We start from the raw sequence: 17939 nt of genomic DNA on the forward strand, positions 1-17939 counted from the left end.
GTGGGAAATCGGCCCTAGGTAAAAATGATTAATCTGACTTATACTTTATAACATGTTTGATCTCCTGGTAAGAGTGCGCATATATAGTTAATCTAAATAAGTAGAGCTTCAGTGTAAAGCATGGGCGGGCACTAGCCTAAGCCCCTTATATAACTACCATCAGACAACTGAAAAGTTATCTAAATCATTAAAGAATACATTTCAGGAATAACTGGGAGAGGGGGAGGGGGGGGCAAGGAGTTTTCAATAGATTTGTCACTTAAGAAAGAAAACCCTGACCTGCTACTGGGACAATTTAAAAGGGGTATTCCAGGCAAAAACTTTTTTTATATATCAACTGACTATGGAAAGTTAAACAGATTTGTAAATTACTTCTATTAAAAAAATCTTAATCCTTCCAATAGTTATTAGCTTCTTAAGTTGAGTTGCTGTTTTCTGTCTAACTGCTTTCTGATGACTCACGTCCCGGGAGCTGTGCAGTTCCTATGGGGATATTTTCCCATCATGCACAGCTCCCGTGACGTGACCTCATCATTGAGCATTAAGACAGAAAATTTCAGAAGCTAATAACTATTGGAAGGATTAAGATTTTTTAATAGAAGTAATTTACAAATTTGTTTAACTTTCCGGAGCCAGTTGATATATAAAAAAAGTTTTTGCCTGGAATACCCCTTTAAGATATGGCATGTGTGTAAAGAGGTGTACACTTGGACTTAAAGGGGTACTCCGCTGCTCAGCATTTGGAACAAACATCATAGCCACGCCCCCTTAATGCAAGTCTATGGGAGGGGGCGTGACGACTGTCACGCCCCTTCCCAAAGACTTGCACTGAGGGGGCGGGGCATAACGTCATGAGGGTTCGTGGCTATGACACCTCGAAATTTTGGCACCGGCTTCAGTGTTCGGAACAGTTTGTTCCAAACACTGAGCAGCAGAGTACCCCTTTAAGATTGAAACCCAGTCTTAGGGTACAGTTACACGTCATACTTTATATCCTGTTGATTTTGAGATGAACGTTTTCTGCTGAAGATTTTGTGTTGCAAATTTTCGGTTGCAGATTTTCTGCTGGTAGGTCAATAATAAAATCTGCAACAGAACATCTGCAGCACATATAGTATGTGTTAAATGTCAGAAAACATTCCCCATGGTTTTTGCTTGGTAAATGGTTTGTATGCATGGCACACTGTTTGGCCTTGTTCATAGTCTTTTTCAGGCAGATCCCGAATAGACATCTGCATGATGACAGAATAGAATCCACAGTAGCCTGGATGGGGATTAGCCCCACTGAACAGGGCTAAAGTGCATCCAAAACCTTAGCTTAATCGGCAGCATACAATCTTCAAATCCATAACTGGAATACAATGCCAAAAATATATATCTTATAAACACAGCCCAAGTATAGAAAATAACAAATATTTCTAAATATTTTGCTAAATATTTTTAGGGGGAAAATAATTCTGTGCAATTTTTAAGGAACGGTACAAAAACATTAAAATAAATTAATTTGTGTTGATAGATTTTCCTTCAGGAAAACAGAGAAAACTGCCAGAAACGACTGTCTCCCCACGAGCTATGAACACCATCCTGTGTATCACACACAGATTCTCAAACACATATCACAATATGGAAGCATCAAGTATTACCCTGCTATATGACCCAATGCTCAGCCTAAACATACCCCAGCCATATGCCTCATTGGTCCAAGTTATAGCAATTCTGATCTGGCTGAAACATCTCCCAAGGGTGGAATTCATTCACTTTCAGAAATTCATAACATCTGGCTTGACATTTGTGACAGATGTCATGTCGCTCTTATTGTACGCTACTGTCACTTGCTGCTTTAATGGATTTAATGATTTACTATGAATTATGCTCTGTGTGTATTTGCACTATACTACTTACTATTACCAGCTTGTTCTGATGTCTTAATTTTTGTAAAATGTTTACTTTTGCTCTTCTTTGTTCCTCAAGTGGCCAGTCTAGCTGTGCGATCCCCATTACATGACTGGGCAGGTAACCTGTCAATTATGGGTCCGGATACTTTGTGTTGTAATGCCCAATGACTGGTTTTTCAACTTTTATCACTTTATGCGCTGAATTATGTGACTCATTCGGTTGTAATTTTAGGATGTTTTCAATGAATTGGTTTGGCAACACATATGAAACGTGAATGTCGATTGTATGCTCTAAATATCACGAGAACACAGTCCTACCTGCATTCAAAAGATCAACCATTTAGTATTTACTTTACGCCAAAAATGGGAAAGCAATTTGGAACAAAAAATGATGAAACATTTCCTTACGGAATACATTCCTTCTTCTTTGTAAAAGGTCAAGATCAAGAAGAGGAAAAAAAATATATGGAATCACCTGCTAAACTGCATTTCTAAAACAAAGCGGCTTAAGACCTTACCGAGCTGATGGACTAGAATAACTGAAAGAACATGGCCCCAACAAGAGAGATGTCAATAGAAACAATGGAAAGGAAATCAGCTACAGTAAGACTGGTTTAACACGATCATATTAAATGCATATTTAAGAAATGTATTTATGAAAGATTGCTAAATACAAGTCCCCTAGCTAGAAGGACTAAACTACTTTTTTTTTTTCAAACCAGCAGAACATGCACGTAAAGTGCCACATAAATCATCTCCAAGCTGGTCTAGATTCCTGTGTCCATGCACCTCTCAGTCAATCCAGCTAACCTGGCCACAGTTCTACATAGGAACGGCATATAAAAATTTGTGCTGGGCGGTATACCGGTATGAACCGGATACCGTTTTTTTTTTCTCCCACGGTATGGATTTTTGCCCATACCGCTATACCGGTCGGGCCCCTCCCCCATCCTCCGAGTCAATAAAAAAAAATGTAACTTACCCGTAATGGGGGTGGTCCGGGCCATCCATCCTTCCTGTAGTGTCCGGCGGCATTCCGGGTGGAGGGTGAACCGGTCTGGGCTGTCCTTCTTCTCCGGGGGTCCTCTTCTCCACTCTGGGCAGGCTCCGGCCTAGTACGCTGCATAGACGCAGCTACGCCGTGACGTCAGGTGCGTCGTTGTGCTCGGACGTCACTGCGCAGCGGCGTCTATGCAGTGTTACTAGGCCGGAGCCTGCCCGGAGTGGAGAAGAGGACCCCCGGAGAAGAAGGACAGCCCGGACCGGTTCACCCTCCACCCGGAATGCCGCCGGACACTACAGGAAGAATGGATGTCCCAGACCACCCTCCCCGGACGGTCCCTGCAGCAACTGGGAAGGCGAGTCAGGGTTCTGGGATGGACAGGGGTCTGTATAATATACTATACCTACAGTAGGCCCTCCAGCTGTTGAGGCCCTCCAGCTGTTGCAAAACTACAACTCCCAGCATGCCCGGACAGCCAACGGCTGTCCGGGCATGCTGGGAGTAGTAGTTTTGCAACAGCTGGAGGCACCCCTAGTTGGGAAACACTGACCTATACTATACACTACTATATAGTCCAACATGCTGGGAGTTGTAGTTTTGCAACAGCTGGAGGCTGTAGGGTTGTTTGTTACATCTATTTAAAAGGGTACTCCACTGCCCCAGTGTTCAGATCATTTAGTTCCAAAAGCCCATTTAGTTCAGCTACGCCACCTCAATGCAAGTCTCAATGTAAAAAAAAAAAAAAAAATACTGTGATACTCATTTTTGGTCATATCGCCCAGCACTAGTAAAAATGCTGCTCTTAGTAAGTTTCCCCTAATATTTTCATCACATAGTAAACAGTATAAAACTAAAAACCCTAAAAAATTTACAGAATGGAAGGGTTTCATATATGTTTTTTAAATATCTTTTTTGTTTGCTGTTAAAAAGCGCATTTGGTCCCGCAAAAAGCAAGCCCTCATTCATCTCTATAAATGGACATTAAAAAGGCAAAAAACTATAGTGGTTCTTAGGGGGTTTCAATTTGACATGTTAATTTAGCTCAATAAATTATCTATAGACCAATTAAATATAGAGAAATCCATTTTTAGCAGCAATGGATTAAATCTGTAACATAAGTTTAACCTATTTTACATCCTGCACATGGTCCTATCAACAGAAGTATTTGGTCTCGAATCCATTAAAAGCAAAACCAAGAGGATAAAAGAGTCCTGATGTTGGAATACTGAGGATATCATTTATCAATTACAGAGGTTTCCATGGTGACCGTCCTATAGAAGAAAGCTACACGGCTCCAAAGTCTATTCATACTAAGGAGGCAGTCTAGCCATATGTAGGCAAAGTTGCTCTTCAACCGATGAGTATGGTAATTAGACGACCACTTGTCTCCATGGAAACCAAGAATTCCATGCTGCTTGGATCCTACTGCGAGAAACCTGTGATCCACACTTTCTTCTCTTTGACGTGATATGCCACAGGCGCTGCACGCATCAGATTAGATTCGCTCCTAAGACTTGTCGTGTACGTTCGTAAAATGAGAAATACAACAGAATATTTTTTTAGCAGCTGTACCACAGGAAAATCATCATAAAGGAGCTGATCGGCAACAAGAAACCTTGTATTGTTTGTCAAGAAAATGCTTATTGCCACTATATTCTCTATGTTTAATAAACAGCAAAAACATGAAAACTATAACTCTGGACTCAACTTGATAGGAAACAAACTGAACAGAATACAACAGGATGCCTGCACTGGAGGATTATGTGGTGCCAATGGGTTGTCATGGCAGCAGAGGGCCTAATGTTGGCCAAATGAGGTCTACCATCTTAGTACACCTAATAGATCCTATTATCATTATTAATAATACAAACAATAATAATATATTTGGGATAACAGAACTACAATATTATCTTGCACAATTAACCCTGTAAAAATAAAACAATAACTAAAAATATATTTTTTATCTTGCCTCCCAAAAATTTTATAAAGAGTGATCAAAAAAGACATATGCAACCCGCAAAAAAAAAAAAAAAAAAAAACAAGCCCTTACTTAGCTCTGTAAAAGAAAAAAAAATCATTATACAAAAAGAGTAAAATGTAAAAAAATAAATAAAAAAATAAATAAAAAACCTGTTGTGCACATATTTTGACAACTTTAACTCGCACATTCTTTTTCAATATGTAGTGTGGTTAAAGGGGTTATCCAGGAAAAAACTTTTTATATATATCTCAACTGGCTCCAGAAAGTTGAACAGATTTGTAAATTACTTCTATTAAAAAAAAATCTTAATCCTTTCAGTACTTATGAGCTTCAGAAGTTAAGGTTGTTCTTTTCTGTCTAAGTGCTCTCTGATGACACGTGTCTCGGGAAACGCCCAGTTTAGAAGAGGTTTGCTATGGGGATTTGCTTCTAAACTGGGCGTTTCCCGAGACAGGTGTCATCAGAGAGGACCTAGAAAGAAAAGAACAACCTTAACTTCAGAAGCTCATAAGTACTGAAAGGATTAAGATTTTTTAATAGAAGTAATTTACAAATCTGTTTAACTTTCTGGAGCCAGTTGATATATGAAAAAAAAGTTTTTTCCTGGAAAACCCCTTTAAAGTCAATGGAGCTTTTATTTTTCCAGTGGCAGCTGAGTTATCAAAGGAGAACTTAACATGGTTGCAAATTTGTGAAGAATTACTAAAAATTTTGCGCAACCTCATCCCAGCCCAGACCATGCTTTAAACTTTCCTTTTAGCTATTTATTCACCTTCATGATGAATTTTGGGAAGTACCTCGGATGTACGCAAAGGAAGACGGCACAAAAAATAACTTGTTTTACACATACAGTGATAAATTTCCCCTTTGTTAGATACATCTGAACATGGCAACCCAGCTGCGTCACACACGGAAACATGACAGATCTATAAATAACCAATACCAACTGCAAGCAATGGAGAACTCTATTGGCTGCGTACACCATCCCAGATAGACAGATAACACACACCATCTCAGAAAGCTGGATTTCCGAGCAGAGATTGGGGTCATATCCTGTAACAACATTCCATATAAAGGATGGAGCAGAAAGACATTGCAAGAATCTATTTTACAATCTATAAATATCTGACTCCCCCACCTACCATCTGGAGATCCCTTTCATTTCCCTCTTATTCATTTTCCCAGTTACATTTTGGTTAATCTATTTGTTGACTTAAAACGGATTAATACAATGTGATAATGGATTAATATAATGTGGAAAAGCCTTTTAATATACTATTTATATATTTTTTTAACCCCATGCTGTACCACACTGTATATTTGAGGGCACTGGTTGGATGTAGTCCCTGCAAAGCACTGTAAATATATGGTATGGGAAGAGTGCAGGCTCAAGAGTTGTGCCCCCCGTCATATGTGGTAGGTGTCATCCGCAGGCCAAGCGCAAAGTTATCAGAAATCTTGGCTCTTTAACCCTGCAGATGCCAGAGTTAATACTGTTAGCAGCACCATACAGGTTTTGCATTGGAAGGTGGCTACATATGTCAGGCAGGGTTTACATTACATTTGTGCCCTCCATGGCAAATGCAAGCCAACATATCCGTGCATGAAGAGGCATGGACACCATTGATTTTGGCCTGAATGTAGTCAACTAGTGACTACATTCGGGTTATTTTCCAAGTGTATACGAGTTTTGAATTATACCCAAAAGAGTAGAAGACCACCATCAGTCCAAATAAAAATTGCATACATTTGGAAAATGACCTGAATGTAGTCACTAGCTGCCCAGGTTTAGGGTTATCCACCATAAAGGTGATTTTAGTACGTACCTGCCAGACAGCAATGGACAGGAAGGATCTGTCCTGGTCTTGGGGCTAAATTACTATGTTGTGAGATTTCTATAATGCTATGACTATATTTTTGTGAACTGGGTATTTCCTGTTGGAGTTTGGTCTCTTAAACTACATATCCCATGCTTCCTTGCTTGAAAGTGGGAGGCCACTTTCCTCCCTCCCACACATCAGCCACCCCAGCCACTGAAACACAAATGAGCTGCATGAGATTCCATTCAAAAGACCAGTGTTTTCTAACCAGGGTGCCTACCGCTGTTGCAAACTGATCTCCCTCCAACCCAGCTGTCGCTCCACCCATTGAAACAGGACAGGCTCCCTCTGAACACCTGACTAGCTCTGCAATCTGGGAAAATCGGAGACCTGAATAATTTTGCTGTTAAAAATAAATATTGGGGCAACAATAAAATAAGAATTGCGAAACCACCATCACACACAGGTACAGACACTATATTATGAACTACCGTATGTTAACTTTACAGCCTCTGTAGCATAGTCAAATTTAAAAATAATACTGGAAAACCCCTTTAAATCAATAGGTTCCATGATTCCACAAATCAATATGTAAAAGGGGCCATGATTCCACGGATGAATACGTAGGTGCATCATTTTGACATTCTGTTGACATATCCATGCCACACAGACCTTGAACATGATCCTAAGCCCATCAGCACCCCAGCTATAATCGCAAGGTGCTAATGGGTTGCTATGTCAGCATAGTGCCTTACAAATGTCTATCACACATGAAAGGCTATTTAGTTTAGATGTTTAGCTTTTCTTTCTCACTTGATGGGGGAAATTGCGCAAATGCACAGTGTTATACAACGTTGTCCCACTGATGCAGTTCCACCATTTGTGAAAAACAGATGCAAATTTAGTCTGTTTGATTCTTTTGCAGGAATTCCATCAACTGAATATTTGACCCATCCATTTAGAACAGGCTATTCCTGTAAACCCTATATCCTACTATAAATCTGAATGCCAGATCTTCAGCCTTGAGATGCTGATAAGTCTTCACACTAAGCATTTAAAAAAGAAGGATTTAAATGGGCACTGTCAGAATCACATCTTGGCAAAACATTAACCTTTCTACTATACTTCATAAGAAAATGTTATCTCCTTTTATAAAGAAGACCACTAGGGGTCCCCATACCATCCAGAACATAATCCTGCACAACTACAGCATAATTTTTGTCCCAGCTAAAGTACAGGCAGGAAGTGAGAGCAGAACTAATAATCCTCTGAATTCAAGTAGAGAAAACAGACATGGTCGCACATCCACAATTTGTATTTTGATCTACTTGCTTCTCAGCATAACTTAAAAAACCAACAGGTTGTTAGTATACATTTTGATCAAAAAGTACAACACCATGTCTGTTTTCTCTATATGAACTAATAATCCTCTGTGCTCACTCTTATTCTGTCCATCAGACTCCTGTCTGAAAACAGGGAGGATGGGGTTACAGAGCAGTCTGCAGTGATTGGATGAAAAGAGCCAGCATAGTTGGGCCAACTGTGACCAACACTCCAGGGGCTGGTTAAGTAAAGTAACCCTGAGAGACCCATTGTGATGTGATAACATACAGGATATTCATCTACCTTTGGCATGGGGGGTGTTTATCTTATGGATAAACATCCCTTTGGTGGTTGTAGAACAGATCCTTCTCCAGATTTCCTCTTCAAATTCCACGACAAATTCCTCTTCAATTCAGAGCCTATTATTCCGTGTCCATTCCGCTCGGAGCAGAAGATAGCAGATTTGCGGAATTTCCGGACTAAATGATTCCTTGTCACTTCTTCAGTGTGAACATACACGTAGGAGACAGAGGCAGTGGGGTAGCTATATGGGTTTGTTTACAGTCTACACACACGTTTACATGAGAACCGTATACACAAAAATGTAGGGTAATTTTGGCAAACACCTTTTGAAAGTTGCCACCTTTTATTCCTTCTATTTTTCCTTTATTTTAGGCGGAAAGCTTTGCAAACATTTGCAAGTAAAATGTTTTAAAAAGTATCCGAGGTATGCAGTAGGCAATGTTCTGTAAAGCGAAGATTTATACTGTGTTCATAATGTATTCAAACTCAGATTTGTCTTTCCACTCTGTGAGCAAATGCTCAGTCAGAATAACACAATGCACTAAAAATACAACCCCCATAAGCCTCTTACCTGGTTCCAGTTTAATAACTTTAATTGCAGCGAGTTCACCCGTGTTGACATTCCGAGCCTGCAAAACAGAAAGCAAACAATACCTTTTAGACATTGTCCTAAAGCCTGCAAACAAGACGACTAAATCGTTCCGCAATGAGGACGTCATTTTAAAAAACGTGCAATGTACGAAACACAATGATAAACGCTAAGGTCAAGAAATCCAAAGGCCAGCACATTTTCCATTGAGAAAACCAGACATACAGTCATGGCCGTAAATGTTGGCACCCTTGAAATTAATAAAGAAAATGAAGTATTTCACACAGAAATGGATTGAAGTAACACATGTTTTGCTATACACATGTTTATTCCCTTTGTGTGTATTAGAACTAAACCAAAAAAGGGAGAAAAAAAAGCAAATTGGACCTAATGTCACATCAAACTCCAAAAATGGGCTGGACAAAATTATGTAAAATTGTGTAAAAATAAGATTGTTTCAAGCTTGTGATGCTCCTTTAAACTTACCTGGGGCAAGTAACAGGTGTGGGCAATATAAAAATTAGGGATCGACCGATATCGTTTTCTTAGGGCCGATACCGATAATCTGTGACCTTTCAGGCCGATAGCCGATAACTTCTACCGATATTTCAGTATAAGTTATCGGCTATTTCTAGAGATCTAGATTTGCCTTTGTCCACAGTGCGCAACATTATCAAAAAGTGTGCAAACCATGGCACTGTAGCTAATTTCCCTGGGTGTGGACAGAAGAGAAAAATTGATGAAAGGTGTCAACGCAGGATAGTCCGGATGGTGGATAAGCAGCCCCAAACAAGTACCAAAAGATATTCAAGCTGTCCTGCAGGCTCAGGGAGCATCAGTGTCAGCACAAACTATCCGTCAACATATAAATGAAATGAAACACTATGGCAGGAGACCCAGGAGGACCCCACTGCGGACACAGAGACATAAAAAAATCAAGACTACATTTTGCCAAAATGAACTTGCGTAAGCCAAAATCCTTCTGGAAAAAACGTCTTGTGGACAGATGAGACCAAGATAGAGCTTTTTGGTAAAGCACATAATTCTACTGTTTACCGAAAATGGAATGAAGCCTACAAAGAAGAGAACACAGTACCTACAGTGAAATATGATGGAGGTTCAATGATGTTTTGGGGTTGTATTGCTGCCTCTGGCACTGGGTGCCTTGAATGTGTGCAAGGCATCATGAAATCTGAGTATTACCAACGGATTTTGGGTCGCACTGTACAGCCCAGTGTCAGAAAGCTGGGTTTGTGTCCGAGATTTTGGGTCTTCCAGCAGGACCATGACCCCAAACATACGTTAAAAAGTACCCAGAAATGGATGGCAACAAAGCGCTGAAGAGTTCTGAAGTGGCCAGCAATGAGTCCAGATCTAAATCCCATTGAACACCTGTGGAGAGATCTTAAAGGGGTATTCCAGGCCAAAACTTTTTTTAATATATCAACCGGCTCCGGAAAGTTAAACAGATTTGTAAATTACTTCTATTAAAAAATCTTAATCCTTCCAATAGTTATTAGCTTCTGAAGTTGAGTTGTTGTTTTCTGTCTAACTGCTCTCTGATTACTCACGTCCCGGGAGCTGTGCAGCTCCTATGGGGATATTCTCCCATCATGCACAGCTCCCGGGACGTGACATCATCATTGAGCAGTTAGAAAGAAAACTTCAGAAGCTAATAACTATTGTAAGGATTAAGATTTTTTAATAAAAGTAATTTACAAATCTGTTTAACTTTCCAGAGCCAGTTGATATATATATATATATAAAAAAAAGATTTTGCCTGGAATACCCCTTTAAAATTGCTATTGGGAAAAGGCACCCTTCCAATAAGATAGGCCTGTTTGCAAAGGAAGAGTGGTCCAACATTCCGGCTGAGAGGTGTAAGAAGCTTATTGATGGTTATAGGAAGCGACTGATTTCAGTAATTTTTTCCAAAGGGTGTGCAACCAAATTAATTAATTAAGTTAAGGGTGCCAATAATTTTGTCCAGACCATTTTGGGATTTTAGTGTGACAATATGTCCAATTAGCTTTTTTCCCTCCCTTTTTTGGTTTAGTTCCAATACACACAAAGGGAATAAACGTGTGTATAGCAAAACATGTGTTACTGCAATCCTTTTCTGTGAGAAATACTTCATTTTCTTGAAAAATATCAGGGGTGCCAACATTTACGGCCATGACTGTATTCTGAAAACCTACCAAATGTTCTCTGACGAAGCAGGGAGTTAGTGGATGCAGGGTATATACCAAAGTTCTTTAACCAGGGTGCCTCAAGCTGTTGCAAAACTACAACTCCCAGCATGGCCTGACAGCCTTCGGCTGTCCGGCCATGCGGGGAGTTGTAGTTTTGCAACAGCTGCAGGTGCTCCGGCTGGGACACACTGGTGTATACAATGCTTTTGGTTTCATCTGTCACATTCAGAAGTGGTAAGAAAGGAGACAAATAAGGCCCTATTACACATAGTACTTATTGGCTGAACAGTCATTTGTCAGTGATCGCTCAGCTTTGCCTTGCTAAAATAAAAACTATCATTTGTCGGCCGCACATATCCCTTGATGGTCAAGCCTTGTAAAATGCTCTTTAAATGTGCGCCGATCTCATAGAGCAGTTTACAGTAAATGTCAGGCCATGAAATAGGGCTCTGTTCACGTCATGCATAAGTTGTAGATATGCATACCTTGGCAACCGGCCACAACAAGAAGTATACCCCACTGTATAGAAAAGGGATGGTTTAGGGTATTTATTTATGTTAATTTATTTATATAGTGCCTACAGATTCCGCAGCGCTATGTTCACATGGCAGAATTTGCCCAATTCCGCAGAAATTCTGCTCAGTAAAGCTTACTGTACAGAATTGCAGAATTCTGCGTTATCTAAAGACAGAATTCAGCTGAAATTCAAGCACCATTGATTTCAATGGGATTCCGCTGCGGCAAAATAAAAGACGAGTCCATGTATATTTAAAAGGTGGGCAGGCATATTGGTGCAGAGGGGAAAAAGGCAGAAATGTTTTGTAGGTCGGGGACCGTCTCCATTGCACAAAGGACGTCATTTACATATTAGCAAAGGAGGCCAATACATCAAGTATAAATCATCATTTTAATCCAGTTCTCTCGCACTATAACCCTGTGTATTGGGTTTACTGAGCGTGAACCTGCTGTCAGTTCTCCCCGATTGTCATGGGACAAAAGGTAGTTTGTTTTGTTTCGTTTTCTTTAGGTATTTTATAAATATGCCTTATTCTCAAGTCAGCAAACAGAAACACTACTTGTAAACAGTTTTCACTCTCAAGCTGTTGGGTCTGGTGGGACCACCTCCTGCTGTATCCCTGGGGGACCCGTGCCGTACTCCCTTCATTACAATGAGACCGAAGTGATCTAGTAAGGTCGGTCATTTTCTGACCGCATCCCAATTTTGTCCCGAACTGAAAACCACAGTAAACCCGGCTGCCAGGCAACAGGATATAAATGCACCCTGGTATAACAGAAATCATGGCATCAATGCAAGATTTGTCACACTGCCATATAAGGTGGTCTATAGGGGTTCTTTCATTGTTTAGATGGGTAAAATAGCCCTGCATGCTGCACTATTCTTACTGTGAAAGCTGATGAAACTGCTGATGGAGGCCTCATAAGTAACCTCTGACTGTGGAGTGAACACAGCCTAGAAGTCTGCACACACGTATATATACAGTTCCTTTTATACTATTAGATAATGAAAAACTTCCTCATGTGATAAATTAGAGAGAATTGCAACACAGTCTGTAAAAAGGAAAACAAGATACAGTCCACAGGAAGAAGTATGTATGAAATCCTCACAATGACTAAGGCTTTTGGAGATGGTGTAAACACAAACTCAACTTCTTTAGTAAAAATAATGCGACCTTAAAGAAGCAGTCCTGTAAGAATTTTTTTTTTATATATATATAATTTTTAAAGGGGTACTCGGTGGAAAACTTTTTTTTTTTTAATCAACTGTTGTCAGAAAGTTTAACAGATTTGTAAATTACTTCTATTAAAAAATATTAATCCTTCCAGTACTTATCAGCTGCTGAATACTACAGAGGAAATTATGTTCTTTTTTTTCTGTCACGACCACAATGCTCTCTGCTGACACCTATGTCCATTTTAGGAACTGTCCAGAGCAGCATATATCCTGACATGGACAGAGGTGTCAGCAGAGAGCACTGTGGTCAGACAGAAAAGAAATCCAAAAAGAAAAGAACTTCCTCTGTAAAATACAGCAGCTAATAAGTACTGGAAGGATTAAGATGTATATATAAGTAATTTACAAATCTGTTAAATTTTCTGGCACAAAAAAAAAAAAAGGTTTTCCACCGGAGTACCCCTTTAACACACTGTTTGGCTAGTCAGCTAATATACATCATTAACCCATTAAGGACCGGGGGGGGTTTTCCGTTCTTGCACTTTCGTCTTTTGCTCCTTGCCTTTAAAAAAATCATAACTCTTTCAATTTTGCACCTAAAAATCCATATGATGGCTTATTTTTTGAGCCACCAATTCTACTTTGTAATGACGTCAGTCATTTTGCCCAAAAATGTACGGTGAAACGGAAAACAAAATCATTGTGCGACAAAATTGAAAAAAAAAAAACGCCGTTTTGTAACTTTTGGGGGCTTCCGTTTCTACGCAGTACATTTTTCGGTAAAAATGACACCTTATCTTTATTCTGTAGGTCCATACGATTACAATGATACCCTACTTATATAGGTTGGATTTTGTTGTACTTCTGGAAAAAATCATGACTACATGCAGGAAAATTAATACGTTTAAAATTGTCATCTTCTGACCCCTATAACTTTTTTATTTTTCCGTGTATGGGGCGGTATGAGGGCTCATTTTTTGCGCCGTGATCTGAAGTTTTTAACTGTACCATTTTTGCATTGATAGGACTTATTGATCACTTTTTATTCATTTTTTCATGATATAAAAAGTGACCAAACATGCACTATTTTGGACTTTGGAATTTTTTTGCGCGTACGCCATTGACCGTGCGGTTTAATTAACGATATATTTTTATAAATCTGACATTTCCGCACGCGGTGATACCATATATGTTTATTTTTATTTACACTGTGTTTTTTTTTTTATGGGAAAAGGGGGGCCTTTTTAGTAGTTTATAGAAGAGAGGACTTACGGCAGTATTCTCCCAGAAGGCACAGATAGCGCAGCATCACACAAGCAGCTACAGTTAGTGCTGAGGCATCATGGGATTGATAGCAAAGCACAGATGGAGAGAAAGCAGGATGAAAACCGAAAGGTGTCTGAGTAGGAACTGTAAAAAGGTGTGTGATCAGGGAATCCTGAGCTATTTAATCATAGGGCAAACTCATTTTTTTGGGGGTTGGTCACGAGTCCTCTTTAAATTGTCTGGGGCCAAAAATTAGTTTTCACAAAAGGGCCTAGGCGTTGCGAAGAAAAAAAAAACAAAAAACTGGATGCCCTCAGCCACTCAGAAAAGCAAATTACTCAGGAGTCATTTCTGAGCAGCAGAACGCATGGAGTCTTGATCCCTCTCCGGGCATCTGAGGTATTTCCCTGGTTCAATGTTTCCCAACCAGGGTGCCTCCAGCTGTTGCAAAACTACAACTCCCAGCATGCCCGGACAGCTGAAGGCCTGGTTCAAGCATATGCACTTTGGCTCCCTGAGGCTGTGTAACGATCACACCCTATCGATCCAGCTAAGATGCTAGAGAGAGTGTGATGGTGCAAGGGTTAAAGCCGCCAGACCTCTGGGTATCCACTACTAGTCCCAGCAAGTCACCAAATTAACCCTTAGATAAACGTGTTTCACCAGAGCTTCCTTCAGAAAGGTCAGCCCATATATTTAGAGATCAAAGACCAGAGCTGATTAATTAAACATTTAATCTGATAAAAGGTATCACAGTGCAATGCATAAAAATAAACAAATGACATACAGGTACAAAAATATGAAAGAGTTTAGCAAGACAAGTTCAGAAAACAAAAGATGAAGTTCTTACAGCATGATGATATAGCAGTCCATGAGAGTGAGGTTCCAGCTGTTCTTAGGATGGTCTTGTCAGCTTGTTCCCTGACCAGTATCTCAGTTCTTATAATGGCCTATCTGGAGGGGAAAACCTTCATCCTCCTCCCCCCCCCTATGATCCCACCAGGTGGGGGCATCTCTTATCTCATATATGGGACCAGAGACCCCTTACATCCTGCTGCTTCAAAGGGCCTTTGACTTCAAAAGAGCAGACAGACCCCAATTGACTGCAATACACAAACACACAGTCTGAATGACCCTCACCCCCAGGTCTTAGTTTATACACAGATACAATTATAAAACACATGTATGTTTCCATAATCAGGCCTTGGGCCTGACAGGCTGTATTAGGGTTTACAGCCTACATATATAGATATGCACCCACTCAGTTGGGTATTTTTAAATATTTGTGTATAGTGTGTATTTAATAAAGTTTTATATTGTATCTTTTGTTTGGCAGTTTTTGCACACCTATTTACACACATAACTGTGCCCATCCATATGCAAAGTATCTGGTATTACAACTTGGCTCCATTCACTTCAATGGAAATGAGCTGCATTACCACATTCAAAGTCGAGGACAAACGTGGTGCTGTTTTTTGAAGAAATAAGTTCTCATTCTGGATAACTTCTTTAAAATGATAAAATGATGACCAGCAGCTGCCACTAAAGAGAGCTTAGGATAATTTAGCCTACTGTTTTATTATGGGGTGGAAACAATAGCACATCTCTGAACCATGGATTAATCGATACAGATTTATTGTGGTACAGTGGGGCAAAATAGTATTATGTCAACCACCAATTGTGCCCGTTCTCCCACTTAAAAAGATGAGAGGCCTGTAATTTTCATCATAGGTATACCTCAACTATGAGAGACATAATGAGAAAAAAATATCCATAAAATGACAATGTCTAATTTTTAAAGAATTTATTTGCAAATTATAGTGGAGAATAAGTATTTGGTCAATAACAAAAGTTCATCTCCATACTTTGCTATATACCCTTTGTTGGCAATGACAGGGGTCAAACATTTTCTGTAAGTCTTCACAAGGTTTTCACACACTATTGCTGGTATTTTGGCCCATTCCTCCATGCAGATCTCCTCTAGAGCAGTGATGTTTTGGGGCTGTCGCTGGGTAACACAGACTTTCAACTCCCTCTAAAGGTTTTCTATGGGGTTGAGATCTGGAAACTGGCTAGGCCACTCCAGGACCTTGAAATGCTTCTTACGAAGCCACTCCTTCGTTGCCTGGGCAGTGTGATTGGGATCAGGCTGAAAGACCCAGCCATGTTTCTTCTTCAATGCCCTTGCTGATTGAAAGAGGTTTTCACTCAAAATCTCACGATACATGGCCCCATTCATTCTTTCCTTTACACAAATCAGTCATTCTGGTCCCTTTGCTTCCCCAAAGCATTATGTTTCCATCCCCATGCTTCACAGTAGGTATGGTGTTCTTTGGATGCAACGCAGCATTCTTCCTCCTCCAAAGACGACAAGTTTAGTTTTTACCAAAAAGTTAATCTGACCATATCAAATTTTTCCAATCTTCTTCTGGATCATCCAAATGCTCTCTAGCAAACTTCAGACGGGCCCGGACATGTACTGGCTTAAGCAGGGGGACATGTCTGGCACTGTATGATTTGAGTCCCTGGCGGCGGCATGTGTTACTGATGGTAGCTTTTGTTACTTTGGTCCCATCTCTCTGCAGGTCATTCACTAGGTCCCCCCGTGTGGTTATGGGATTTTTGCTCACCGTTCTTGTGAACATTTTGACACCATGGGCTGAGATCTTGCATGGAGCCCCAGATCAAGGGAGATTATCAGTGGTCTTTTATGTCTTCCATTTTTTAATAATTGCTCCCACGGTTGATTTCTTCACACCAATCTGCTTGCCTATTGCAGATTCAGTCTTCCCAGCCTGGTGCAGGACTACAATTTTGTTTCTCGTGTCCTTCGACAGCTCTTTGGTCTTGGCCATAGTGGAGTTTGGAGTGTGACTGTTTGAGGTTGTGAACAGGTGTCATTTATACTGATAAGTTCAAACAGGTGCCATTAATACAGGTAATGAGTGAAGGACAGAGGAGACTCTTAAAGAAGTAGTTGCAGGTCTGTGAAAGCCAGAAATCTTGCTTGTTTGTAGGTGATCAAATGCTTATTTTCCACCATAATTTGCAAATAAATTCTTTAAAAATCAGACAGTGATTTTATAGATATTTTTTCTCATTATGTCTCTCATAGTTGAGATATACCTATGAGTATAATTACAGGCCTCTCTCTTCTTTTTAAGTGGAAAAACTTGCACAATTGGTGGCTGACTATACTTTTTTGCCCCACTGTATTATACAAAGGAAACCCTTTTCTTCAAGTGCTTGTAATATACATTTTATGGTTTCCCTATAACACTTAAGTTTTCCACCGGAGTACCCCCCCCCCCCCCCCTGCCCTTTTTTTTTTTTTTTAAATAAATCAACTGATGCCAGAAAGTTAAGCAGATTTGCAAATTACTTCTATTTAAAAATCTTAATCCTTATAGTACTTATTAGCGGCTGTATACTACAGAGAAAATTCTTTTCTTTTGGGATTTCTTTTCTGTTATGACCACACACCTCTGTCCATGTCAGGAACTGTCCGTAGCAGGAGAAAGTCCCCATAGCAAACATATGCTGCTCTGGACAGTTCCTAAAACGGACAGAGGTGTCAGCAGAGAGCACTCTGGTCGTGACAGAAAAGAAATCTGTAGTATACAGCCACTAATAAGTACTGGAAAGATTAAGAATTTGTAATAGAAGTAATTTACAAATCTGTTTAACTTTCTAGCACCAGTTGATTTAAAAAAAATAAAAATGTAATTTTTTTTTTTTAACCTCTTAAGGTCCTGCGATATAACGCTGGGTCACACGGTGACCCCGCATCATATCGCGGCGGGCCCGGCGTCATAGTGAAGCCGGGACCCGCCTCTAATAGCGCGCGGCACTGATCGCGGTGCCGCGCGCTATT

The 17939-nt window shown here is 40.0% G+C and overlaps 1 protein-coding gene across 8 annotated transcripts in view; it reads right to left on the reverse strand.

The window, feature by feature from the left end:
- Nucleotides 1–17939, reverse strand: part of MAP4K3 (mitogen-activated protein kinase kinase kinase kinase 3) — a 302519-nt gene that overhangs the window by 220633 nt on the left and 63947 nt on the right. For all 8 annotated transcript variants that reach the window (XM_056567508.1, XM_056567505.1, XM_056567504.1 and 5 more), the window contains exon 2: nucleotides 8897–8954. In XM_056567508.1, coding sequence (XP_056423483.1) covers nucleotides 8897–8954 — 58 coding nt within the window. The remainder of the gene's footprint in view (nucleotides 1–8896; nucleotides 8955–17939) is intronic.

This window comes from Hyla sarda, chromosome 3 (assembly GCF_029499605.1).
Source record: "Hyla sarda isolate aHylSar1 chromosome 3, aHylSar1.hap1, whole genome shotgun sequence".
Classification (NCBI taxonomy): domain Eukaryota; kingdom Metazoa; phylum Chordata; class Amphibia; order Anura; family Hylidae; genus Hyla; species Hyla sarda.